Source organism: Gossypium hirsutum, chromosome D05, assembly GCF_007990345.1.
Source record: "Gossypium hirsutum isolate 1008001.06 chromosome D05, Gossypium_hirsutum_v2.1, whole genome shotgun sequence".
NCBI classification, from domain to species: Eukaryota; Viridiplantae; Streptophyta; class Magnoliopsida; order Malvales; family Malvaceae; genus Gossypium; species Gossypium hirsutum.
Genome location: NC_053441.1, coordinates 3,269,780 through 3,297,134, shown reverse-complemented (window position 1 = coordinate 3,297,134; position 27,355 = coordinate 3,269,780). Strand labels below are relative to the sequence as shown.

The window sequence follows — 27,355 nt, the reverse complement described above, 5'->3', positions numbered from 1 at the left end:
AACAGTCAAAGTTATGAAGAACAAGCAAACTTGTCCCGCCCGCTCCAGTAAATTTATAAAAATTTGTATTTACATTCCAAAATAAGAGAAACACAAGCTAAGCAAAGGGCACAGTAAAGAGTGACGTGTCCGATACGATATATTAAAAAAGAAAAAGAAAATCAAAATAGTCCTCGTTCAATATTTGTTTAGAGTCTACAGCAGCAGTTAGGGCGGGAAGTCGAAAAAATTCACAGCTAATAACATGCCCGTAATCTCTCTCTCTCTCTCCTTTTGTCTTTCTATGTCCGTTTAGGGTTTCTTTGAAATTTCCAATGTCACACTCGTCGCACCCACATTTTACTTCACTCTAACTAACAAACAAACAGAACGAGATTCTTTAGGGTTTCATTTTAATTAATTTTCTTCCTTAGTTTCTTGAATTTTCCAAATTTTCTCAGGAACCAAACATGAATTTCCGCAAGGGTGCTAAGGTTTGGGTTGAGGACAAGCACTTGGCTTGGGTTCCAGCTGAAATTACTGATTGCAGAGGCAAGCAGGTCCAACTCCAAATTGGCTCCGGTAAAACGGTATAAATTTCATTCATTTCCGTTTGTTTTTAAATTCTTTTGGGTGTTTTGAATAGTATTTGTTTGCTTATTTTTGAACTTGTTGGTTTCATTTTCGTTGTTCAGGTGTTAGCTTTGCCAGAGAAATTGTTTCCTAGAGATGCGGATGAAGAGGAAGAACATGGAGGAGTTGATGATATGACGAAGTTGACTTATTTGAATGAGCCCGGTGTGCTTTATAATCTCCAGAGGAGATATGCTTTGAATGATATTTATGTAAGTTTGATTCCGTTAGCTACTCAAGTGAAGTTTGATTCCGTTAGCTACTCAAGTGATGTTCAAAATTATGCTAAGTTGTGAACTTAATTATTGGTTTTTCGTGCATTTTTCTTTGTAGATGTTCAAAATGGTAATGATTATAACATATGATCAATATGTTTGATTTGTTACTTAAATTTGATGATGCATTTGTTCTGACGTCTGAACCGCCATGTTGGATATATTATCTTTGAGTTACGTATTAATGGAATTATGGTGTTTGTGATCCACTATGCAGCCTGTCTTCCAAATTTGGTTAAAAATATATTTCCCATTAATGCTTGAATCTTGGTTCCATGTGTTGGCGCATTGAAACACTAGTCATCCCCTCGTATTAATTAAGAAACCCGTTTAGTTTCTTTCCTTTTTGTTTATTTCTTACTTATTGCCATGATGATGTAAATTGTGGTCAACGAGATTTATGTTCCATGGTTATCATGCAAAAGCTAGAGTTTTGAATTGTTTACTCACCTTTGGTTTTTTTAATGTAATATGTTCTTTCAGTCAGCGTACCATATGGACAAGTTAATGTGGAGTTTTTACTAGTTATCTAGACATGTTCTTTTCTCTTACTTGTATAGCTTCATGCATTTGATGAGACACTGCTGACTAAATTTGTATTTTTCCAATTTGGTTTTCTAGTTTCATTATGAGATTATTAGTGATTGACTCTGATCTTTTGTGTGTTGTTATCAGTGGTCTTTAGCAAGTCATGACTAACATATTTTAGTTTAAAAAGAAACCATTTTTTATTCTCATTGGTTACGTGATGTGTTCGCTCATGCACTTGTGCATTATTTGTATAACATTTTCTGATTTTCTTGGTATCCTTAGTTGGTAAATTTTCAGCTACCAAACCAGTTACAAAGATGTTTCTCTTTTATAGACATATACAGGAAGCATTTTGATAGCCGTTAATCCGTTCACAAAACTTCCTCATCTTTACAATGTGCATATGATGGATCAGTACAAGGGTGCTCCATTTGGTGAGCTAAGCCCCCATGTTTTCGCTGTGGCTGATGTATCATACAGGTATGTCATCTTTGTCTGGATGCTTGATCCATAATTTTGCTCATGGCATGATTCAGCTGGTATCTATTAAACCCCTTATTTTATAACCTAGGGCAATGATGAATGAGGGTCGAAGCCAGTCTATACTAGTCAGTGGAGAAAGTGGGGCTGGTAAAACTGAGACAACAAAACTTATCATGCAATATCTTACTTTTGTTGGAGGCCGTGCAGCTGGTGATGACCGAACTGTTGAGCAGCAAGTTCTGGAAGTAAGATGGCATAAGTTGACTAACTTTCTTATTACTTAAATACCATGGTTACATATATAAACTTTTTGATTTTGCTATTATTAGGTTTTTCTCTTACTGCTAAATGTGGTCTCTCTGTTTTCCCTTTCCTTTGAGGGGTGGGGGTGAGTGGGTGGACTGGCATGTCAGGTAGCCCGCTGTCTTATGAAAGTTTGGCAGCTACTAGCATTTTTTGCTCTAGGTTGATAGCAGATTACTTATAGAATGGATCAAACTTTATAGCAGATTACTTTTAGAATGGATCAAACCTTTATTTTTCTTATTTTGTAGTTTCATGGAAGCTTAATAGAGGATCCTATAAACTAATTATGCAGTTTAGCCTAGTTCATGTTTTCTTACACACTCTTGGAATGCGCTACCCCTCTTTGCTACCAACTTGCCCTTGATTTCATTTCCTTTTTCATTCAGTCAAATCCGCTCTTGGAGGCTTTTGGAAATGCAAGGACTGTTAGAAACGACAATTCGAGGTGAGATTTAGAACAAGTTTCACAAAATACATGTGGCTACTGGCTAGTGCATATACTTTGTTGTTGAGTTTATATACTCCATCAGCAGTGTGTAGGATTATAGTTCTTTTCAAATAGATCTAATAACAAAGTTCGAAGTAAGAGTTTAGCTTCTTTTACATTGTTGCTGATCTTATCCTACTAATCCATGTTGTTTCTCTAATCTTTGATTTTTTTCTTCACTACTGTCCTTATATAGTTGTTCTTCACGAGTACAATTTTTGTGTGATCTGTATTGTTGATTCAATCTGTGGTGTGGTAAGTATCATGATTATAGCTATAATCATGCAAGATAGATGAAACCATGTAGTTTGTTCTTTTGCTTCTGTATCAGTATATGTTTTAAATGCATCAAGATGGGAGAATATAAGATGACTTTATTTGAATGTGTCACATACAGCCATATCATTGCAACTCAGAATCTGTTAAGCTTGGGCTATTTCCATATTACATTCCAGTTTACAGTTGTATGCTAACAAGATACAAGCGACAGAGGATATAATTTATTTATCTTGTACTATTGTTTAATCCTTATGCTTAATTTGTTTGTGGCAGTCGCTTTGGAAAGTTTGTTGAGATCCAATTCGATGCAAATGGTAGAATATCTGGTGCTGCAGTCAGAACTTACCTTCTTGAACGGTCTCGCGTTGTTCAGATAACAGATCCTGAGAGGAATTATCACTGCTTCTACCAGTTGTGTGCATCTGGGAAAGTAATCTGTCTTACCTTTATCTTGTTATTTTGGCCATATATATCTCGTTTTCCCTTTTTCTTTTCTTCATTGTCTATCTCATCGTGTTTATCCATGTTTAGAGTTTGTGTACATGCTGTATATATGCTTGAGAGTGTTTTGTTTAATGTTGAGATTGCTGCACTTTCTTTTATTGCTAATATTATGTTTAATTAGTATGCATATACACATGTTATAATGCTGTTTTGTTTGATTGCGTAGTTCCTTTTTTTACTCTTCATGTTGTTGAATTTTTCCTACAAATGTTTTTGTTAACATACTTCATGTACGCCTATAAGAAATCTGCTGTTGTAGTATTATACTACTTTTACTTTTTAAAAACGGCTTTTGTTGAGCTGAATTGTATTATTAGAATTTAGAAGGTTATTTCATTAATGTCGGGATATAAAATAAGGGCTTAGGTCACTTAATCCCTTAACTGGCATATTTTCATCCCTATCACTTTTTTTGTTCAGGATGCAGAAAAGTACAAATTAGGCCATCCAAGCCACTTTCACTATTTAAATCAAAGCAAGACATATGACCTTGAAGGAGTAAGCAATGCAGAGGAATATATGAAGACAAGGAGGGCAATGGATATTGTTGGCATCAGTCATGAGGAACAGGTTTGAAAATATTACACTTATCTTTTACTTTTGAATTATTTTTTCCTGGATTAACTTTTGCTATTGTGATTTTTTTTATCAGGAAGCTATATTTTGCACCTTGGCTGCTATTTTGCATCTGGGAAACGTTGAATTTTCCCCTGGAAGAGAGCATGATTCTTCAGTTGTTAAAGATCAGAAATCTACATTCCATATGCAGATGGCTGCTGATCTTTTTAGGTGGGTCACCCTAGAAGATAGCTTTCAATCTTGTCTTGTTTGTCATTCTTGAGTAAAGTATAAATTATAGAACTTTCTTTTTGTTTTCAGTAATGGTTTGGAAACTGTAATATGAATAAAGTAACAACCAACGTTTTTAGAAGTGTTAAAAGTTGTTTCTTATGTCATGTATGTGTTGATAAAAGCAACTATTCCAATTCATGGATGAGCCTATGAGGATTCTTGGATGTTTTCGCAATTTAAAGACAAAATTACCATATGGAACTTGAGGTTTGGATTGGGAAGCACAGTATTTAATTGCAATCAATGGTTCATGTTGATATGTTCTATCACTATTGTGCTAATTGGCTTAATAAAATATTTTCTCAATAAAAAATGTTGGATTGCATGTATAGTTTGGAACAAAAAAGACTAAAATCAAAGCTGTGATTTATTTTCACTAGTATATGAAACAACTTTTGTAGTATAATTAGTTCAAATTTCAGTAGTAAAAGTATCTACTTTAAACAACTAATAGTTTTTGCACGGATGTTTTGAGTTTATTAAATACCCTGTGACTTGCACATTGGCAATGGCATAGTAGGTTGCTGGGTAGTTCAAGCCAGCAGCTTGTTGATCTATGCAATTTGTAGATTTTCATTCTCTTGTTAGGCATGTTAAAAAATTGCTCATTTGGCAGGTGTGATGTGAACCTCTTGTTGGCGACATTATGTACTCGTACCATTCAAACCCGTGAAGGAAGTATAGTTAAAGCTCTTGATTGTAATGCTGCTGTGGCTAGTCGGGATGCGTTGGCAAAGACAGTTTATGCTCGATTGTTTGATTGGTATGCTTATGTTAATTCATGTTTGGAGGCATTTATTTTATCATATGCTCATATTTTGTATTACTTGCCTTGCCAGCATGGGGTCAAGATTAAACTGTTTCTGTTCTGAAAATTTTCTTTCTATTTTGTAAGGCTTGTTGATAAGATTAATATATCCGTGGGGCAAGATCCAAATTCCCGTGTGCAAATTGGAGTTTTGGACATCTATGGATTTGAATGCTTTAAGCATAATAGGTAAAATATTGTTCTTTGGTTTTGTATGTTTATTTAATATTTTTATCGTTATTATTAGGTAAATGTATAGCTTTATGTTTCTTTTCATTGATTGATTGTAATCTTTTATGCTGTAGTTTTGAGCAATTTTGCATTAATTTTGCGAATGAAAAGCTTCAGCAGCATTTCAACGAGGTTAGAAGTCAATCTTCCATGCAATGAAGTCTACATTTATTCTGATGGTGCTATGCTCTCCAGTCTTATATATTCCCTTCTTGATTTGTTTCAGCATGTATTCAAGATGGAACAGGATGAATATAAGAAAGAAGAAATTAATTGGAGCTACATCGAATTTATAGACAACCAAGATGTCTTGGATTTGATTGAGAAGGTTTTCATGCTTGGTCTTCTAAAAAGAAATGTTTATCTTGTTTAGTTCTATTTGTTATTTCTGTTGGCAATAGAGCTTTACTTTGGCTATTTTTATCTTCCTATTAGTACAATCAGGTAGCTAATCAATATGGAACTAAGTACTATTCTTTCCTTTAGTTTAAACATTCTTGTATACCTAAGGTGTGCACTACTACATGTTGGAGACTGTAAGTGCATAAGGCCTTATCTAAGTTCTGCCATTATCATCATGGTGTATTTGGAATACCTTGCAATATCCCATTATCTAAGTTTTGTCCTTTATGGTGCTGTTATTATAAGTAGCATTTCTTTTAAGGGGGTGAGGATGAATCTAACTTAAATGATGTGCACTTGAAATTTGCATCTGTATGATGTTTAGTGATTACTGATTAGCAATGTACATGTAGGTACAGTTATTATTTTCACTGTGTAAATTTGTGCTTGAGCAAATATATAACACCCAATTTGTACATTTTTTAAATATTTTTAACTATTGTGCTTGCATATGCAGAAACCGATAGGGATAATTGCTCTCTTGGATGAAGCTTGGTACAGTTTAAGTTCTTCATTATAAATTGGTGCGTGTTGCTCTATACTATTTGATCTGTGCTGTTAGTCCTTATCCTGATTTTCTTATTTGTGCAGCATGTTCCCGAGATCCACACATGAAACATTTTCAACCAAATTATTTCAGAATTTCCGTGGTCACCCAAGGTTGGAAAAGGCTAAATTTTCAGAAACAGATTTTACCGTTTCACATTATGCTGGCAAGGCAAGTAATAGAACATTGTGTATTAGATAATATAACTATATTCTGATATGTCAGATAATGTGATGATGTGTACATCTTCCTTTCTTTCTAGGTTACTTATCAAACAGATTCCTTTTTAGACAAAAACCGGGATTATGTTGTGGTAGAACATTGCAATCTCTTGGCTTCTTCTAAATGCCCATTTGTTGCGGGTCTTTTCCCTTCACCACCTGAGGAATCTTCAAGATCATCATACAAGTTTTCCTCGGTCGCCACAAGATTTAAGGTACGAGACTCTTTTTGGTTTTTGATGGCTTTCCTAAGGAATCAGAAATTTAAAGATGTTTCTAATAATTATGTCATATGATATATTTAGATAATTTTTCTTAGTTATTGTCAAAAACTGCTATTTTTTTGGCTTAAGTCACGATTTGGCCCCTTAATTATACTCTTTTTCCTGCTTTGGTACCTAAGCTTTTTTTATGCCACTTTGTTACCTAAACTATCATTTTTGTCCCATTTTACACCAAAAGTTACCTATGTACAATAATAATATGCCACATGTCACCTTATTGGCAAGTTTTATATTTTCAGGTAAACTGAAATGAAAATGATAGTTCAAGTACCAAAATGGGATAAAAAAGTTTAGGTACCAAAGTGAAAAAATAGATATAGTTTAGGAGTCAAATTGCGACATTAGCCTTTTTTTTTCTTCAAACACCAGTGTTGCTTGGACAAAGCATTTTCTACCCGCCTATCCATGTTGAAGCAACATGACACAGATTTGAGTGTGGCATATGTGTCCAGTATGGTGATTCTTATTCAGACTGGGTCTCTTTCATGTACAGCAAATCTTAAAACCCCAATCCAGACATTATAGGAAAAAAAGATATTCTGATGGGGTAGTGTAAGAAAGCTTGAGAGGAAGTTTAAAGCTGCAATTAGGAGCTTATTGCCATGGGAGGGATTGGGCTCCCGAGGCACATTCACATCACAGCCTGCTTTATTTTCCTTTTTTTTTTCCTTTTTTAACCTTTGCTTGAGCATTTTTTTTAAAAAAAAAAGAGAGCAGAATGGTAGCTATTGTCAAGCAGAAAGAAAACAAAGAGGACATTCAGGGGTACCGTTAAAAGAAAATGACATGTGGCTTGCAACTTGCAATGGTTTAAAAAACTAATAAATAGAAGTTTGTTTGAGATTTGGGGGGGGGGGTTAAATAGAAACAATTATTAGGTCGTATAAAATTGTTATTGTGTCACCATAAGCCCTTTTATAAAATGAGAGAAAGGAAGAATATGAGCTGACCCTCGGTTTGGAGTTGGATGGGTCAATTTGTTCTTACTTTTCTTAACACGGTGTTTTGCTTGAGTCGAATGGAATTTTCTAATTTCTAACTTTTAGAAGTAGGACTATTATGTTCACATAAGTTTTTACGATGATCCCCATTTCTGTATCTTATTTTCCTTCACTTTTAAGCCAAATCTGCAAGTAACATATTTTACCAAAAGATGAGTCTGACAGATGGACACATACTTTTATTGGATACTCATACTCGAGTACATGTAACATAGTTGAGCACTTATTTTAGGAAGCTCTTGTGAAGGTTCAGGCATGCATAAATGCATGTTATTGAATGCATTTTTTAAGAGAATAAACTTATGAAAGGAATTTTTGGCTATGTCAATCTTTTCTTTCTTGTGGTGCTGATATTATTCTTTGTTGGATCATACTTTTAGCGGGTGGAATATTTGAAGATTTTGATGATTCATTTTCTTTATTAATGTTCTTGGTTGAGTGCCTTGATTACAAAAAGATTTCCCTGTTAACTTGCCTATTTAGTTGTTATTTACTGACGAGGGCTTTCTGCTTACTGTAAGCACATCCGGCATAATTATTTTTCCTTTTCTTTATAGCAACAACTTCAAGCACTCATGGAAACCCTCAACTCAACAGAACCTCATTATATACGCTGTGTGAAGCCAAACTCATCTAACCGGCCTCAGAAATTTGAGAACCTTAGTATCCTTCATCAGCTACGCTGTGGGGTAAGTAGTCTCTTTTATGTATGCTTCCTATGTTGAACTGTAGTGCGAGCAATCTAAATGGAAAGGTCAGTCTAAAGCTTTGTGCTCCTGATGATGATTAGTCTTGTGTTGTAACATTTGACCTTGGCCTTTCATGGTTACATAATTATCTGTTCATTACTTTCCTAATCTCTTTGACTGCAATTTCTTTTACATGGAAATCTCATCCATGTATTTTGGCTCCATTTCATTCTGGAAATTCTTTATTTCTAGTTGATTTATGAATCTGTATTAATTTCTACATGAAAATGGGTTCTAAATTTCTAAAACACTACTTAAACGGTCCAATTTGCAGAGTTTTTCTTTGATAAATGGCAGGAAAGTATGTAAAAGCTTACTAGCAATGAAGGCATATCTTTTACATTTTCAGTCAGACTTGAAAATGTCTCTTTTAGATGAAGGAATAGAATAGGCAAGTCTGTTAACAAGAAATTTCCGATGCCATTAATAATGCTAAATACTTGGTATGCTATGGAAGAGGTTCCTGGTGCAAGTGACACACAAATTCATGATTGGTTTTACATTTATTTCAATCTGACTGCCTGTGCATTTCTCCCCTCTGGAGCATGGATATCCTCCCATTCCTGGTCTTGATTCTTGCTAAATACTATAGATTTGATTTGCTGAGAACATTTTTTTTTGATTTGGAATTAGGGTGTTCTGGAGGCTGTTCGAATAAGTTTAGCTGGCTATCCAACTCGACGGACTTATTCTGAATTTGTGGACCGCTTTGGCTTGTTAGCTCCAGAATTTATGGATACAAGGTTGTATATGTTTTCCAAACATACCTGCATATCGTGCAGATTATCATATGCACATGTAAAACTGCATATTTCCTTAATTTTCTTTAGGATTGTTAAAATATAGTCAGTATCTCCCCGTATTCCTTGTAGAAATCCTTTTTTCATCTCTGGTAAAATCTCTGCTTGTGCAGTATTTTGCATATCCAGTTCTCCCAAGAATTTGCTTACAACTTGCCATTCTTTGTTTGTGAATAGTTAAAAGGCATCCTTGCTTCTCCATGGTTGTGTTTTTCTAGATTTTTTTTTCTAAATAAATCCATTTCTTCTCTGTTTTGCAGTTCTCTGTGACTTCTTTTTCTGTTTCTTGTTTAACTTTTAAAGCTATATTTGCAGTTATGATGAAAAGAGATTGACTGAAAAAATTCTGCAGAAGTTAAACCTTCAAAATTTTCAGGTAATTATGATTAACATTGTATAAATAAATTATTTCCAAGTTTTTGTTGCTTCTTTTGCATATCTTTTGCAATTTTGTCTTTAGATTGCCTATTTTTTTTCTTCTAATTCTTCATTTTCAAATATTTTGTGCAGTTGGGCAGGACAAAAGTGTTTCTTAGGGCTGGTCAGATTGGTGTTTTAGATTCACGAAGGGCTGAGGTTTTGGATATGGCTGCAAAATGTATTCAGCATCGTTTGCGGACATTTATTGCTCATAGGAAGTTTATTTCAGCCAGGGTTGCCGCAATTGCACTCCAGGCATATTGCAGAGGTTTTCTTGGCGTCTGGATACCAACTTTTCTTACATAACTAATCTGTTATTCACTTTTTGTTTTGCTGCTTGAATCTTTCTTTTTCTTTAATGTTATTCTCTTTATATTCTTCAAAGATTACATTTGGCTATATTTTTCATTTCACACAAAATTAATATCTGATTCTGATGTATGGCACGAGGGTAGATAGAATATGAATTGAGAAGCATTGAGAAAAAAGGAATCGAGAGAATTTAGGTAAACAGAGGAATAAGAGAGGAGGCTAGAGAATCAAGCCTTGAAATTATTCAATTTATCAACATAATAACTTTAATGTTCAAAATATATAATGGAGATTTAAAAAAAAAAAAAACTAGCACAAAACTTAAATTACATATTCTTAAATCAAAATTGAAATTACAGAATACTCATTTGATTAGCCTCTTCTGAGAACAAAATGTATTTGAGTCACTAACTATCCTTTCCATGTGATTGTCTCATGCATTCCATCTAAGCTGTAGTACTAAGTTACCATGATTCCTACAGGATGCCTTGCTCGAAAGATGTTTGCTGCAAGGAGAGAGGCTGCAGCTGCTATTTGTTTACAGAAATATGTCCGCAGGTGGCTATTGAGGCATGCGTATCTGAAACTAATTTCTGCAGCTGTTTGTATACAGTCCAACATTCGTGGCTTTTCAACTCGTCAAAAGTTTTTGCATGGAAAGAGGCATAGAGCTGCCTCTGTAATCCAGGTGAAAACAACTTCATCTAATTTATATATGCATTTCTGTGCTATCTTGTGGTTTTCAATATGTATATGATTATGTTCATCATGGTTTTATGAAGTTGCACTCTGGGCACGTGAGTGATAAACAATTAATGTGTTTCCCCGTCCTCAAATTCATGGCATGCTTAGCATTCAATTGCTTATTTTGAAGCTGTTTCACCTTTTCTGCTTTTTTTGAGAGTTCTGTAAAATTCTTTGCAGGCTCCAATGTGACTTTTAATATATTCTGTTTCTTGTATTGAGCAGGCTCATTGGAGATTGTGCAGATTCCGCTCTGCTTTCCATAATTATAAAAAATCTATCATAGCATTACAATGTCGTTGGAGGCAAAAACTTGCAAAAAGAGAGCTCCGAAGGCTTAAGCAAGTATGTGGAACTGCTTTTTCTTGTGTTTTCTTTCACTGTAAATGGCATATTAAATGTGTTTTGTGGAATCTGCCTAGTGCTACCTCTAGGGCCCAAGAAAAAGTACTTGAAGAGAAAAGAATCCTTGTTCGTTGAAAACTGTTCTTTGAATACCTTAAACTTCATTTTAGTTTCATTAAATGTAAAGGTAGTTCTACGCACTTATTTAGTAAGTCAAATGTTTGGTCAACAATCTTCATGTGTGAGGTATAAAGCAGGCTAGGAAAGTCCTATATTTTCCAGGTGTATTAATCTTTTTAATAATTGTTGATTGTACTTGTTATGAATTTAAGGAATTGTAGAAAAGTAATCAGTAATGATTCCTAGTTTTCTCAAGTTTGACTTGAGAAGTGAGTATTCATTTAAGATCAGACCTGTCTATACAAGGAGGTGGAATATTCCTACTTATGCATTCACTAGAATCCCAATTCATCATCAAACTTTCCACATGTTAAGTTTCAATGCATGACCACTTTTGCATGTGCATTTTTCAGGAGGCTAATGAAGCAGGTGCCTTGCGGTTAGCTAAGAGCAAGCTTGAAAAGCAATTAGAAGACCTAACATGGCGGCTGCATCTAGAAAAACGAATGCGGGTATCGCTTATAGTTTTTGAATTCTTGTTTTAGAAAAGTTAGGTGATCATATAAATTTGGGAAGTTTGTATTTTGGTCTTTTCTTTGTGGTTATGGCTAGTGATGCTAATGACAGGGTCCACTTTCTATAAAAAGCTGAATCACTTAATTATGAACTGGAATTCTTAACTTTATTGTGTATAAACTTGGCAAGCTAACTGTTCAGTTTGTGCTATAAATATCTGGCTCTTAGATCTTTGTTCTAGTGCCTCTATTCTTTTCCTTAATAAAATACTCTATTATTCTACATTCCATTTCCTTTTTTAATTTAAATGTGGCAATCTGCAGGTTTCCAATGAAGATGCGAAGTCAGTAGAAATTTCGAAACTTCAAAAAGCCTTTGAATCTTTGAAGCTTGAGTTAGATGCAGCTAAGCTAGCAACAATTAGTGAGTGCAACAAGAACGCAGTGCTGCAAAATCAATTGGAATTATCAAGAAAAGAGAAATCTGCTTTGGAAAAGGAATTTACTATGATCGCTGAAATGAGAAAGGAAAATGCATCACTTAAGGTTTGTGTTTTGGTGTTGATTATGAGTATCTCATGATAAGTCTAAGAGCACTATTTACGTTCTGCTTTGGGACTTTGTGGTTTACTTTGTCTGATTTAAATATTTTCTTATATATTGAATTTAGAATATGCTTTTGTATATTCTTTATCTGCTTTATTATTAATAAGGACTTTCCATTGGCTTCCATTTACTTTTTCAGAGTTCTTTGGATACCTTGGAAAAGAAGAATTCTGCCCTGGAGCTTGAGCTCAAGAAGGCTCTAAAAGATGCCAATGATACTGTTGACAAGTTGCAGGAATTAGAACAGAAGAATTCTGAGCTCCAGAATAACATGCAGAGGTATCTTTGATAACTGAAACTATTATATTACTTTTAGACTTAATGCATACATGTCTGCTATGAGTGCTGTTTATTTGGTTGTCTTGCCATCTGAAGTGAATATATTAATTTGGTTTGCACAGTTAATTAATTTTACTTCCTGATTCATTTTGTTTGGTGGTTTTTTTTAAGTTTGGAGGAGAAGCTCTCACGTTTAGAAGATGAAAATCATGTTCTACGACAAAAAGCATTGACCCCATCCCCGAAAAGCAACCGTTCTAACTTTTTAAAGTCATTTTCAGATGTAAGTGCTTGTGTGTTTTGTCTTTGATGGCTTATCACTGCGCTAACCATAGTGTTTGTTTTTCTTGGATGATGCCGGTCTGACAGGCATTCTTTTTTCAATTTCTTCTTTATTTTCTTATTAAATTTGCATTTTTTTGGACTTGCTGAGAAGTGGTTCATGTAAATTATTGTTTTCTTAATGAACCAGAAATATGGTGGTATGCTTAATCTTCCTTTGAATGACCGGAAGCAAGTATTTGTAAGACCCCTCTCAATTTCTCATTTTTTTCATGAGAAAAATATTTCTGCATTTCACTAATTTTAGCTCAACTGTTGTGCAAGTTTTAAGCTTTCTTCATTACATTCTTTTCTGCAGGAGTCTCCCACTCCTTCAAAACTTATTGTACCTTTCTCACATAGCATGTCTGAATCAAGAAGACCTAAACTAACAGCAGAGAGACAACAGGTTTCTTGTTTATACAAATATCATTAAGTTTATTCTTTTGATTTTCATGAGATCTTTTAGTAGATAAATAGTTTCGAAATTGATAGTTTTACATTTGCATGACTTAATATATAAGTATCTTTGTCCACAGGAAAATTATGAATTCCTTTCAAGATGTATCAAAGAAAATTTAGGGTTTCACAATGGTAAACCGCTGGCTGCTTGTATCATATATAAATGTCTCCATCATTGGCATTCCCTTGAGTCTGAACGGACAGCTATATTTGACTACATAATAGAAGGAATCAATGATGTTCTGAAGGTACTATTAGACATTATCACAAATTTCATGAAATTGAAAGGCCATATGTAATAGATACTGCTGATGATGAGTCATATTTCATACCTTCTCTCAGCTCAATCCCATAATATTTTTAGCAACTTTTTTGCCTTCTGTGGATGTTACCCATATTCATCTGGCCTTTTTTGCAGGTTGGAGCTGAAAATGAAACCTTACCTTATTGGCTGTCCAACACCTCAGCACTTTTGTGTCTGCTGCAGAAAAATTTGCGATCAAATGGCTTTCTGTCTGCTGGCACTCAACGTTCTGGGGGAAACACTGGTTTACCTGGGAGAGTTTCTTATGTGAGTTCCGTTGCAATATTTTGAAAATAAGACTTTTTCAGGTTGTAATTTTGTTATATATGGTAGAGAATATTTAATTTCTTATCTCTATTTCTTTGAAATTTTAATGCAATTCCAGCTGAAAATATTTCCTGAGTTTTGGTTATGATGTTATCGTTATCATATGACTGAATAGTTGACACCTTTATGAATTGGTCTTCTCTTGATATATTTTTTTTCTAATGATAATCATTATTGTTGTATGTAAGCTGATTTTGTTTATGATGCCTCCAGGGTCTAAAATCCCCTTTCAAATACCTCGGGTTCGAGGATGGTATGTCACATATAGATGCAAGATATCCAGCAATACTATTCAAACAACAATTGACAGCCTGTGTTGAGAAGATTTTTGGCTTGATTCGTGACAATATTAAGAAAGAATTATCTCCACTTTTGGCACTGTGCATTCAGGTTTGTATTCAATGTTAGATGTTAATATCTTATGCAGATCTAGAATCTAAAGCCAAAAATCAAATTTATAAATTACTTGGCCCCAAGATTAGTTTTGATTATTATTTAGCTGTGTGTGTTATGTCCCAAATAATCTCTGCATTGTGCGGTTCAAGTGCTTAGCTTTTTATATTGAGTTAACTTGACACTAACAAGTAACTTAGGCAGAAAGGCATTAGGTGTCTGATTAAGATTTGATCACGGTGTTTTTTATATATGTTGTCATGTATATGCGATCCTTTTATTTATTTATTTAGTTAAATAAGGTATATTTGTTTGGATTCTTGTGAGGAAGCATCAGACTTTTAGTTGGTTAGAAACTTCAAAACTCTAATTGCTGGATAATATTTGTTAATTTTGAAGGTGCCAAAAAATGCACGAATGCTTGCTGGAAAATCAAGATCTCCTGGAGGGCTTCCCCAGCAATCACCTAGTAGTCAATGGGATAGTATCATCAAGTTCTTGAATAACCTTATGGATCGTTTGCGTGAAAATCATGTAGGTGTAAAAGTTTAAAGCAAGGTGTATCTCTTCTAGAAACAATAATTACTAGTTTGCAGTTGATCCTTAAACCTTAATTGAGAAGGTCATCATTTGTGTGCAATAATGAAGAAAATTTATTTAGAGCAGTACTGATAAAAATAATCCCAGCTTTTGCTTCTTTAATTACCTTCCTGACCTAGCCCCTGTGCATGTAGGTACCCTCTTTCTTCATTCGTAAGCTGATAACTCAGGTTTTCTCCTTCATCAACATGTCTCTTTTCAACAGGTATGTGCTCATAGTATCCAAAATTATCCTAAGATTCAATTGGTTGAATGACCAGACTATTAAGTTGAAATTTTCTCCAGTCTTTTACTTAGACGAGAATGTTGCTCGTTCTCAAATGGGGAATATGTTAAATCTGGCCTAGCAGAACTAGAGAAATGGATAGGCAATGCAACAGAAGAGGTAAATAACTTTTTTCTGTGAGTTATTGTGCTAATGGTATCAATATTCTGAAATATTGCAATATGTAGTTTGCAGGAACCTCATGGCATGAGCTAAACTATATTAGACAAGCTGTTGGCTTTCTGGTTAGTGTCCTACATTTTTTTGGCTAGTTAAACTATAAATTATGAAGTTTGTTCACTTTTTTCCTTCTACATTTATTTAGGTTATACATCAGAAGAGGAAAAAATCTCTGGATGAGATCAGTAATGATTTGTGTCCGGTAAGTTAATGCTTATCTGAATCCCCTATCTCAAGTTCACCCTTTTGGACGCTAGTCATGTTTCCTTGTATTGTGGAACTTGTGCAGGTCTTGACTATCAGGCAAATTTACCGAATAAGTACCATGTACTGGGATGACAAATATGGCACTCAAAGTGTGTCAAATGAGGCAAGTTATATAAATCAGGGCCCGTGTTAAATTTGTGTTCCATAATGTCCCTTGGGTTTCTAACTTTATTTACCGCCAGGTTGTTGCTGAAATGAGGGAGATGTTGAACAAGGACAACCAATATCTTGCCTCAAACTCATTTTTACTGGATGATGATCTGAGGTAATACATTCTGTCAAATTTGTGTATAATTGAACTTACTGGAGTAATGGCACGTCATGCCTTTTGAAAGTGTGTTTTCCCTGCCAGAACCCACTTGGTATTATTATACGTGAATACATGTTTCTATGTATATCAATTTGATTTGCTATTGATTTCAAATCGTTTTCTGATTGCAGCATTCCATTCTCAACTGAAGATATAGATATTGCGATACCAGCAATAGACCCTTCTGGCATTGAACTCCCTGCGATCTTGTCGGAATATTCATGTGCACAATTCCTAACGCAGAACCAAAAGTAAGTCTACCGTATGATTCCGAAGGCAACTTTTTGAACTCACAGTATAGCTCGTATTGAAAGTTAAATGCATCGAAGATAAAAGATTTAGCAGCAAAGAACCTAGAAACTTGTGAAATTAAGTCTATATAAACTGCCATCTCTCTTGATGGCGTCCACATTGGGTAGCCGTAGGACTTAGGTAACCACATGGTTGGCATTGTTTAGAGATAGCCATTTATTTGGGTTTTAAATTGAGAAGGATGCTTCTTGTTTTTTTTCTTGTGAAGCTTGTCCTCTCCTGTTTTGTCCTTTCTTCATATTTGCTTTTTTAACTGTAGAAATGCTTTCATGTTGTATTCTTATGCCTGTATACAGAATGTTTAGATTGTACATAGAACTGCCATTACTGCTCATGGACTGAGTTCTGGACATTATTTTTTTTTTCAAGTTCTAATTATTTTAAAGAAAAACATAAATGTTTAGTAAAAAATGTTTTTAAGATTTGACTGATCAAATTGAATTTGATTGAGTAAAAATTTATCAAGCCAATTATGAGCCTACGCCTTATCGTTAGCTTCTTTATTGTTAATGAAATCTTTATTCTTTTTTTTTTTACTTCATTCCATTTTAATTTGATTGACTATGACATTCTTATCTAATCCATTCACATTATTTTCGCCACGTTAAGTATTTTACAAATAAAGTTAAATAGTAATATTATATGTAGTTATATACACATTTGATATTTTGCTGGTTCTGAACAGTCCACCTCCACCCTAGGACCCAAACAGATAAAAAGTAGACTTCAGAAATCAATAGAAGTAGAAGACACTTTCTCGGTTTACTTTATTCAGTTCCATCTTTTGAGGCGAGCGATTGATACGCTTTTACCAAAACTTTGTTGAAGTTTTTAATGTTTATCAGAATTTTTAATTTATACCAATATCAATATTTTTAATAAAAGCTTTAAAAAATTTTATGTGTGCTCACTCTGAAGCATTATAATGATTAAAACAAGAACATTCTACTTTTTAAAAAAAAAAAGGTTGAATATTTAATAGACTTTAACTTGAATTTTAATGTCTATACGTAAAAGAGAAAAAGTGCCGCTCAGCATGATCATCCACATGCATTAGGGTCAATAAAATATATATCAAGCTCTGTAAGAAGCAAAGCAAATTAGTATCAATTTTGTTTCTTAAGAGTTAGTTTTATCCTCAAGTAATGAGCAATCGGGATGAACGCTTCCCATGACAGTGCCGTACACCAGACAACGAAAAGGACAACCAATTAGAGAAATTCCGGCTACGACGAGTAAGGGGGTCTTATATTATTGAAAGAAGTGGGGGTTTGAGGGCGGGTGCAGAGGGCATGAAGTTAGAAGTAGAGTGGTCACTTGTGGTAGCAGAGATACTTTCAGAGCTACCCATTGCAACAGCTAGAAAAGTCAATCTGCTTTTTCTTGAATTCATTATGGATTTGATGGGTCTTTTGAACTTGTTCTTGTCCCATGCATAGTTGATTGCTAACAGGTTTCTCCTCCTCCGTGTATAGGCGTTTTCAGGTTTTGCTATCTCTTTAATCGATGAAGTGGATGAGCCTTCAGCTAAATTTGTGAAACACTTGGATTTCCCATTGTAAAAACTTGAGATCCCTCTCCTGTTCATAAACCCAATTTTTTGTTTACATTATGAAATCATAAGAAGAAATTTTAATGTAAGCGGCGGAGAGTAGATACGAACCTCATAGGCAAAACCTGTTGAAGCGAATCCATAATGTCTAAGCCACCTTTATAAGAGCTTTCCACCTCATCATCATCTCCGTCGCAATCTCCACCATCGGCAGATCCATCACTATTCATCCCGATCCAAGACGACGACGTCGTGGTGGTAGACGATGAACTCCTCCAATCATCTTCCTCCACCTCTTTCCTTTGGTTCACATGCATGATCATCCACATGCATTAGGGTCAATAAAATATATATCAAGCTCTGTAAGAAGCAAAGCAAATTAGTATCAATTTTGTTTCTTAAGAGTTAGTTTTATCCTCAAGTAATGAGCAATCGGGATGAACGCTTCCCATGACAGTGCCGTACACCAGACAACGAAAAGGACAACCAATTAGAGAAATTCCGGCTACGACGAGTAAGGGGGTCTTATATTATTGAAAGAAGTGGGGGTTTGAGGGCGGGTGCAGAGGGCATGAAGTTAGAAGTAGAGTGGTCACTTGTGGTAGCAGAGATACTTTCAGAGCTACCCATTGCAACAGCTAGAAAAGTCAATCTGCTTTTTCTTGAATTCATTATGGATTTGATGGGTCTTTTGAACTTGTTCTTGTCCCATGCATAGTTGATTGCTAACAGGTTTCTCCTCCTCCGTGTATAGGCGTTTTCAGGTTTTGCTATCTCTTTAATCGATGAAGTGGATGAGCCTTCAGCTAAATTTGTGAAACACTTGGATTTCCCATTGTAAAAACTTGAGATCCCTCTCCTGTTCATAAACCCAATTTTTTGTTTACATTATGAAATCATAAGAAGAAATTTTAATGTAAGCGGCGGAGAGTAGATACGAACCTCATAGGCAAAACCTGTTGAAGCGAATCCATAATGTCTAAGCCACCTTTATAAGAGCTTTCCACCTCATCATCATCTCCGTCGCAATCTCCACCATCGGCAGATCCATCACTATTCATCCCGATCCAAGACGACGACGTCGTGGTGGTAGACGATGAACTCCTCCAATCATCTTCCTCCACCTCTTTCCTTTGGTTCACCGCCGTGGATGCATTACACGCCATTCCCGATACAGTCGAGATATTAATCACTTCTTCGCCAAATTACTAAAATTGATAAACAAAGTAAGAATAAGAAGACAGAAGAGTTTGTTTCTTAAAACAAAATGGAAAGGAAAATGGAAGTCTTTGGAGAAAAAAAACAAGGATAAGTTAGATTTTGATGACTGAAATGTTTATTACTCAAAGTTTAAAGCAAGCAACTGGGGCCTTATCCTCACCCACTCATTGTTGATGTTTCCATTTTCTTTTTCTTTTTAAAAAAAGAGAGTATAATCAGGTGTTTTCGAAGCGCACGACTTGTTTGTTTGCACCCGAATGTGCTTTATCGCTGTGTAAATGTTAAGTGAAGCGATGAGTCATAGCTACGTTCTCATCTTAAAAAAAGTTGTGATGAGCAACTGTTACGTAATTAAATACCAAGAATGGTTGGCAATTTCACGTGCCACGTGGTCCAATTATAGAAGCAAGGTGTTGGTTTACTACATGTTCAGGAACTGTCTGTCTCCGACTCTGACGTGGTAGTTCGTACTTACAATGTTCTTTGGGTATGTCCGCTGACAATGCATTTGCGTTATCCATATCCTTTATTTATTTTTGAAGCTTGGCTTTGGAATCGGATGGCTCCAGTTTGGCTTTCTTACCCTACCTTTTTTTAAATTTATTATATTTCTCTTAACATTTTCAAAACATAAATATTTTCTTTAAAACTATTTCTAAACAAATTTGGTTTAAAAAAGTAATATAAAATGAAGTTGATGTTTTCTATTAATTAACTTAATAACAAACAGTTTAATTGTAACATAAAGTACAATGTTTTAAATAAAGATAATATACAACTATGAACTATCTAAATTTAAAAAAGAAATTAAAGGTAGGATATCTAATGATAACATTATTCAATAATATTATGATATATTTAATATATAACATGTTTTACTATTTTTCCATTTTTGTGTCATATGTGATCAGCTTTTTTTTTATTGTAAATATGTAATTGTAAAAATAAGCCAAAATTGCAGCTTATGAAAATATAATTAAGGCTAAATAATATTTTATGCCAGTGCTATAACTTTTACCATACATGAAACAGCTTTTTTTTTTAAAAAAAATCATAAATATACACCGAAAAGAATGGGTTGAGCAGAGCCGAAGGGTTTAGTTGGGAAGTCGGCTTGAATGGGCCTATGGGTTTTGTAGTATCGGCGTAGAGGAGTCGGTAAGTGGGGCTAGTTAACAGGGCCCGGCCTCAGTTGTTTTATTTAATATTATTTTATAATAAGGGAAGACCGTAAGAGTTCGACACGAGTAGAAACAGTTCAAGGGCTCGGTCTTTCTTGTTCTCCGTCTCAGATCGCTGTCAATGTACGTTTTGGTTAGTTTTATTGTTATTTTACTCGCCATCTGCTGCATCATCGAAGGCCACGCGCTTCATATGAAATTAAAAATAATAATAAAATTAAAGGCGACAATGATAATAGAATGATAATAAAAAATTATTATTAAAGAAGTAATATTAAAATGAGGATATAACTTCAAAAATGTAATATTATATCTTAAATAGTAAAATATAACTAATAATACAAAGGATCTAAGGATTAAGACATAGGAGATCTACCTTAACAGTTTAAGGTTTAAGATTGAAGCCCTAACAAAAATATTGCATGTGCTCTCAATTTGTAACATATCAAATATATATCAGATTAATCATAAATTTTTTATATTAAAATGAAGAATTAGAGCAATTAAAAATACATAAAAAAAGAATTAGTTAAAATTCTCAAATCCAGAAGTAGTGATGTAGCTAAAACATTTATCAACCAAGAATATAGGCCATTTAATTTTGTGGGTTAAAATTCCCTGTTATCACTTCTTAGGTGGCAAAAAGAACCCATATACTGTGACAGACACAACTGCCAGTAACAAATTCAGTTTTTTAACCAAAGGAATTTGGTTTAGACCACAAAAAGACCGCCTAAACTTATCCCTTTATTATTTTTGTTTCTAAGAAAGGCCTCACTTTGGGACAAATCGAGGCTCAAAGAGTTCAGTTGAATGAACAGTAAAAGGAGAAAACTCCAGTTTCTTTCTTCTTCTTTTTGGCTCAATTAATAATCATGAAATAGTGGCTTAGTTATATTTTCAAAAACAGGGTGTAATGCCAAATTCCCAGACAAGAATAATCATGACGAGAATTACTAGAATATTATAAACAATGTGTTGTATTACTAGGAAATAAAGAATGTCTTTTCATGTTCATTGTTCCTTCATATGTCTGATCCGATACACCCCCCCAAACCCTGAAAGACAAACAAACAAACAAGAAAAACAAATTCCTCTCGGGAATGTTTTACCCTGAACAAATCAGAGTCCCTAGAATCATGGGGAATTTAGAGAAGATTTTTAACAAAAAAAAAATTTGGTCAACAATATGGGGAAATCAAAACTTTTAGCCTGTGATGAAAATATGATATGATATGATATGCCAGCATTTCAAAAACATCCAAGATGGTGTGATGATCACATTCTTCATATTATGAACAAGTCTTTGCAATTAGGGTTTTGTGATCTCGTTCACAACAACCCAGCCTCGAACAGATTTCTCCGTCTCAAAGACTCATCAACGAGCTTGAAAGTTTTCTTCACAAGCTTCTGGTCAAGGGCAGTGGTTCTATATATCTTAAAGACTCGGTCAACTCTATCAGGGGCTGTGCTTTGAAAATACAGCTCCTCAAATTTCTTCTTTACAAACCTGAACAGAAAGAGAGTTAATAAAATTGTCATAAGTTGAAAAATTCCTTCTTCGCAAGGAGGGGAGATGAATTGCTTACTCGTATGCATGCTCGATCTCTTGCTTTCCAGTTGAAACTGGCTGGTAATCTTTGAACCACTCGCATACATTTAGCGGAACCTATGGAATGTTGAATGTCAAAGATCACACTCATGCAAACACATAAATATTGTAATTTTATACCCATTATACTGGCTTTTACCTTTAGAACCTTGTTTTCGAATATGTCGAATTTGTTGAGGAACAGCATGAAGGATGTTTTCTGTAAAAAACAACCAAGTTTTTACATTAAGTTAAATTCCAGCTATAACCAAAATCCTTTACCTTGTAGACACACAAAAAGCATAATATAGCATAAGGAAAACCTCAAAGCATGGTTGCTTTAAGACCCAATCAAAGAGTTCTTTTGTCTCCACCATCCGATTCTTCTGTTCGTCCTCAAAAAGAGTTTGATCATACCTAAACCACGACTTCTAGGTTAATATTTCTGTATTTTGATACCAGGTTCAATATAGAAGCAGTGTTGTATTGTTACGTGTACAGACAAAATGGAATCTGCAGATGGCAAAAGCAAAAAGGTCTTACTCGCTAATAGCAGCACAAAAGATCACAGCCGTAACACCTTCAAAAAGATGGATCCATTTCCTTCTCTCATTTCTCTGGCCTCCCACATCAAAGAGTCTGTATACTTCACCACTTTTCTTATTCTCCCCCACGGGGCTGCAAAGCAGACATCATACATAACAACATGAGTTATGAATCAAGTAACCCAATAAAATGCAGACAGGAACCTATGCTGTATCGATGATCTAACCATTGATTTAAGTTACCTTACCAAAATATAATTTGCATAGATCATGTCAAACATGAACACCTATTTGAGTACCTAATTGAATTTATCCATATAAGCAAAGGAGAGACTAGATATAATTCACCTGAACTGAATTTCAACAACACCAGTTGTACGAACTCTTGCATATAGAACATCCTCCTGCAATATGGAACAGATTAGGAAGCCGATGGACAGAGTTTGTAGTTCTTAAAATAGTGCAATGTTACCAACATTGCATGTTAAATAGGCTAATAAAGATGCAGACAGGACCAAAAAGAATTCATTTTCAAGGTTTTTTTTATCATTCACACTCATCTTGTTGAGGGTATAAATTATATACATGATAATTGTTTTGATGAGCAAGGACGTATTATAATTGTCTTTATCATATATAGATGATAGAACTTCTTTAAGAAGGAAATATTGCAACTTCTAGATACCTTTGTGGGAATATAATTTGCATCAGACAATCTTTGCAAATTTTCCATGAAATAATGAGTACAATCTGGAACTTGAAGTTCATTACCACGAGCATAGGTTTCCTACAAGTACACAGAGTGATTAAGTACTAAAATACACCATCGAAAGGACCAGTTTCAACAGGTTCAGTAAATTCCACACACAAAAGGAGCAATGCTTAAACAGCTTAAGGTAAAGCAAATAGGTACCTGAATTGCAGAATCTTTCCAGAGAGTTTCTATCTCCTGTGCAAGTTCTCTATTAAGACGTGGATAGTCCAACCTGCTTCCGATTTCTGATAGTTTCTCTCCAATAACCTGACAGAGTAAAGAAAGTGTGTGTAATACCTTGACTACAAATCAAAAACTGATTTATTCAAAAAAAATGCAACATGAAAATGATGAATTCAAACCTTAATTTCGTTGGATAAAACATATTTGGAAGAATCTGCATCATTTTGAGCAAATTCCTTTGATCCATCATACAGTATCTATCAAACCATGTTAAGCTCAAGTTAAGAACATAGATAAAGATCCTCTTATGATATAAATAAAATTCCTCGTCATAGATAACTGACACCTGAAGGGAAATAACCAACACACCCTTTTCAGGTTTTGCGTACTTTTATAGTCTGATAGATGTTTGCATGGATGACTGAGATATAGCTCTTCAGCTCGTCCTCGTCAAAGCCAGTTTGAAACAGAAGCTTTATCTACAGATAAGAATAAAAGAACAATATACACACCAGCATTGTCGACTGATAAGAAGTCAATTCAATAAAAGGCCAATCAATCTGTCTTACCTGCTTAAAAATTGTTGACTTCCCAGATTCACCAGCACCTTAAAAAACAATGAATATTTAAGTCATTGAAAGAACAAGAAAGAAAACAAAAAGCATTGCTGCAAATCAGCACGAACAGTTTAGGCTGCTCAACTTCGTATCTCAATTGTTAAGAATTAATCGATCAAACATTCTTTGATACTAATCTAGGTGTAGCAAGTATAAGCATAACCATCTACAATTCTATGATAACCATTACTATTTGCCAGTCTTGGACAAAAACAAATGAAAAAAGTGCAATTTACCTATCAATACAAACCATTAAACAAATTAGGTGATAAAGACTAATAAGCATGCCAAGTCCTCTATAAGCATGAACATTTTCCATAGACAAACAGAAAAACACATGACATTTAACATGCTCCTATTCATATCCATAAAATTTGGACAGTGTTAGAACATGAATGGTTCCATATCAAAGTCTTCAACCATTCAAACATAATAATAAGAATTTAACAGTCAAAATACGAAAGTACAAAGCTCATTTTTTGCTAACGAACAAGGCAAAAAATGGAAAGCAAACTAAGTAGCACACACCAAGTAGTAGAAGTTTTTGGATATGCTTCTCAGCTTTTCGCTCTTGTTCAATTCTCCTGTCAATTTCTGCAGCCTGAAAATGAACAAACTCAAAATTAAACTAAATATACTCTGTAAATAAAACCATGTCCAAAGGGTTCGTCCAGTTGCACTAAAATAAAAGGATGGTATATGTTGCATGTAAACTGTGTTCACCTGTGCATTCTCCTCGGCATCTGCTTCAGTGTAACGACGATTTTTACTGCATAATAAACCCATATTCTCTAGAACAGTAATCAGCATAGAAGATGCATAAAATTAAGCACCAAAAGGCATCTTATGTGCCCTTGCCTCCATCAGTATTCACTAATAATGAATTTTAAGGCAACAATGATTACAGTCGTCTCCTCCTACAAGAGATCCTTTCGTAAGAAACCATGAAATTTCTTAAAACAACTTAATAAGCTTTCTGGCAATAGTCCACAAAATGGCAAGAAAGTTTCTTTTACTACAAACATGAGAAAATCTGCCTGAAATTCAGGTTACAAACAAACTCATGATCAGCAGTCAAAACATTCCAAAAAAAACTGTACAAATATAAATCAAAGCATATCATAACTGATTAAATTCCCTCCCCCCTCCCACTCAGATGTAAGCCTACAAATCAGCAATCAGATTCCATTTTATTTCACGTGAATCTACAAACTTAATGTGAACATGACATCGAAGCACATGGCCACGTGCTAGACAACAACTAATAAACCATACATGAACGTCCATTTCTGTATTCACCATTACCCACAACAACAATATACCGTCCTTTAGGTGTTTACAATGTTTTTGGGACTTCATTACCCTCCTTTACAGCATAATTTTCATGCCTCCTCGACTTTTTCCACGAAATATTAGAAACTAAAGTGCTCAATTGTGTCAAACAAACAGAAATTAACCCACAAATCTTAGCTGCTCACCGGATCACTCACCGGAAAACCTTTCAGTTCAAAGAAATGGTAAGGAAATCAGTAGAATGAAGGTTCTCACTAGTTAAACAAAAGAAAAAATCAAAACACAAAAAATGAGCATACCCAAAATCCTCCTGATCTAATCACCAAAAAACCAACAAAGAGATCTCCAAAAGCAGGCCCAAAAAAACCCAAAAGATCTAAAGCACAAAAGATTGGAAGTTCAACAAGACGCAAACAAAAATAAGAAGAAAAAACTTACCCAATAACAAGAAGAAGGGTCTGGTAAGGTTGATAGACTAAAAGGGTTAGCTTTAGATTCGTACAATTGGGGCAAGAAAACAGAGAGTGAGAGTTTTTCTTTTGAGGGCCAACTATGGATATGTTATTTTATTAGTGGTAATAAAAAAAATGTTTTGAAACTTTGTTCAAGTGTGAAAATTATAAATAAACAATAAAAATTGGAATTTTAAAAGAGAGATTTTGGAGAGCAAAACAAGGAAGAAGAAAGATGGAGACGCAAGCAAAGCAAAGCCAAAGGGAAGAAAGAAGGAGCGCCGAAAGTGTTGGCTTTGGTTGCCTTCTCTTTCTTTCAATCTTCAGTCAAAGTTAGAAAGATCTGTACTTTTTTATATATAATAGAAAATTTTTAAACCTCCTCCTCCCTCATAAAAAAATGTGTATAAATTACACAAGAATATATAGTATAGTGTTTTTATATAGCGAGAGAAATGGGTGTCTCGGGAAAATACATAGACGCGCTTAGACTGGAACTCTGCTCTGCTCTGCTTCAGCTTCAGTTGCTGCCATTGCCATTGCCTATCTTTTTCCTTTGCTTTTTTCCTTCTGATGCTCTCTGTTCACAAAGTCTCGAATATCTTCTCACATTTTGACCATAGAAAAAATAATGCACTTTTTATTTGCGTTTTCTTTTTCAAAATAAAAATTAATGCTTTGTTTGAATTAATATTTATTAATTTAATAAATAATTTAAAAAAGTGTTAAGACCTCGATAAAACTACTCAAGCTCAGAGGTATTACAGCTCAACAAAGAGTAGGACTGCCCGAAATAAGCTCCAGCCTAAAAGCTAATTTCATCCAAATAAATTAGGATAACGATCATATCTTTTCCCCGGGTGAAATCACAATTTTTTTTAATCGAAATTATATTGTATATTTTTATAATAGTTTAAGTTTTTATAATTTTTTAAAAATTAAATTCATTTTTTATCATTTTTATATTAAAGTACAATTTTACTTATAAATAATAAAGAGATTTAAATAAAAAAATTATTTTAAGGAGACTGGGACTCTATCTTCGCCACTATTTTTTACCAAACACAATGTAAATGTTGGAAAAAAAAGATACTTTGGAAGCTTTGAGAGATATTCTTGATTAGTAAAGGTAGAAATTTGAATCATAAAATTATGGTTTTATATTTTACTCCATGAGATCTTTATAACGGTATATCATATGCTCAAAATGATTGAGTGATGAATGAGAAGTTGATGCTTAAAGTAAGTCACTTGTGAATTAAGTTGAGGAAATTGAAAAGCTTAAGGTTATTGTTTGTTGATCACTGCAGTCGTGCTCATCTTGTTGTTGTGAGCGGCCGAATTTATCTTAAAAAAACTATCTAAACAGGCATCAACTGCCAATATACTATTTCAATTTACTTTTGTTTTCTATTTTCCAGTTATATATATTAATGTTGTTCTTGTTCGATCTTGTGATTTGATATAGAAGTTTTATATTACTATATTTTACTAAGGCTTATACAATGGTAA

At 34.3% G+C, this 27,355-nt stretch overlaps 3 protein-coding genes across 7 annotated transcripts; 1 reads left to right on the top strand and 2 right to left on the bottom strand.

Moving 5' to 3' along the window:
* Positions 1–62: 62 nt before the first annotated feature.
* Positions 63–16,788, top strand: LOC107907050 (myosin-15). The gene is made up of 39 exons (XM_016834250.2): positions 63–250; positions 441–569; positions 675–824; positions 1,753–1,898; positions 1,990–2,146; positions 2,594–2,652; positions 3,247–3,403; positions 3,898–4,047; positions 4,130–4,266; positions 4,946–5,092; positions 5,225–5,326; positions 5,443–5,500; positions 5,595–5,696; positions 6,228–6,265; positions 6,362–6,488; positions 6,580–6,753; positions 8,381–8,512; positions 9,206–9,315; positions 9,688–9,748; positions 9,883–10,060; positions 10,587–10,792; positions 11,074–11,193; positions 11,727–11,825; positions 12,153–12,374; positions 12,574–12,713; positions 12,885–12,996; positions 13,186–13,236; positions 13,354–13,443; positions 13,574–13,744; positions 13,915–14,067; positions 14,341–14,517; positions 14,920–15,054; positions 15,255–15,325; positions 15,406–15,505; positions 15,574–15,630; positions 15,711–15,767; positions 15,855–15,935; positions 16,015–16,097; positions 16,274–16,788. Exons 1-39 carry the CDS (start codon positions 245–247, stop codon positions 16,395–16,397), a joined length of 4,569 nt encoding a protein of 1,522 aa, XP_016689739.2. The 5' UTR covers positions 63–244; the 3' UTR covers positions 16,398–16,788.
* A 766-nt stretch (positions 16,789–17,554) lies between these two features.
* LOC107907052 (uncharacterized) lies at positions 17,555–19,522 on the bottom strand. 4 transcript variants are annotated; one of them, XM_016834256.2, is made up of 3 exons: positions 19,131–19,337; positions 18,118–18,299; positions 17,555–18,034 (listed from the first exon to the last, which is right to left on the bottom strand). In XM_016834256.2, the coding sequence occupies exons 1-3, from the start codon at positions 19,170–19,172 to the stop codon at positions 17,701–17,703; spliced, it is 558 nt and encodes a 185-aa protein (XP_016689745.2). In that variant the 5' UTR covers positions 19,173–19,337; the 3' UTR covers positions 17,555–17,700. The 4 variants fall into 4 exon arrangements, with proteins under 4 accessions (XP_016689745.2, XP_016689743.1, XP_040949075.1 ...); XM_016834254.2 differs by lacking the exons at positions 17,555–18,034; positions 18,118–18,299 and adding exons at positions 18,386–18,865; positions 19,388–19,522 and having other exon boundaries at positions 18,949–19,214; XM_041093141.1 differs by lacking the exons at positions 17,555–18,034; positions 18,118–18,299 and adding exons at positions 18,386–18,865; positions 19,350–19,514 and having other exon boundaries at positions 18,949–19,214.
* Positions 19,523–21,370: 1,848 nt separating this feature from the next.
* Positions 21,371–26,498, bottom strand: LOC107907055 (guanine nucleotide-binding protein alpha-1 subunit). 2 transcript variants are annotated; one of them, XM_016834257.2, is made up of 14 exons: positions 25,830–26,498; positions 24,822–25,015; positions 24,627–24,699; positions 24,051–24,088; positions 23,871–23,960; positions 23,661–23,738; positions 23,458–23,565; positions 23,230–23,331; positions 22,893–22,948; positions 22,543–22,677; positions 22,323–22,416; positions 22,160–22,219; positions 21,998–22,077; positions 21,371–21,918 (listed from the first exon to the last, which is right to left on the bottom strand). In XM_016834257.2, exons 2-14 carry the CDS (start codon positions 24,906–24,908, stop codon positions 21,741–21,743), a joined length of 1,179 nt encoding a protein of 392 aa, XP_016689746.1. In that variant the 5' UTR covers positions 24,909–25,015; positions 25,830–26,498; the 3' UTR covers positions 21,371–21,740. The 2 variants fall into 2 exon arrangements, with proteins under 2 accessions (XP_016689746.1, XP_040949074.1); XM_041093140.1 differs by having other exon boundaries at positions 26,320–26,462.
* Between the last annotated feature and the right edge of the window lie 857 nt (positions 26,499–27,355).

Coding starts and splice junctions, on each gene's coding strand:
- LOC107907050 (XM_016834250.2), top strand. Junction 5,501..5,594: donor TTCAGCAGCATTTCAACGAG/GTTAGAAGTCAA, acceptor GATTTGTTTCAG/CATGTATTCAAGATGGAACA. Junction 15,936..16,014: donor CTCAAAGTGTGTCAAATGAG/GCAAGTTATATA, acceptor ATTTACCGCCAG/GTTGTTGCTGAAATGAGGGA.
- LOC107907055 (XM_016834257.2), bottom strand. CDS start 24,908: ATGCTGATTACTGTTCTAGAGAATATGGGTTTATTATGCAGTAAAAAT. Junction 22,078..22,159: donor TCGAAAACAAGGTTCTAAAG/GTAAAAGCCAGT, acceptor AACATTCCATAG/GTTCCGCTAAATGTATGCGA. Junction 21,919..21,997: donor GAGATCGAGCATGCATACGA/GTAAGCAATTCA, acceptor CTTTCTGTTCAG/GTTTGTAAAGAAGAAATTTG.
- LOC107907052 (XM_016834254.2), bottom strand. CDS start 19,172: ATGGCGTGTAATGCATCCACGGCGGTGAACCAAAGGAAAGAGGTGGAG. Junction 18,866..18,948: donor CAACAGGTTTTGCCTATGAG/GTTCGTATCTAC, acceptor GTTTATGAACAG/GAGAGGGATCTCAAGTTTTT.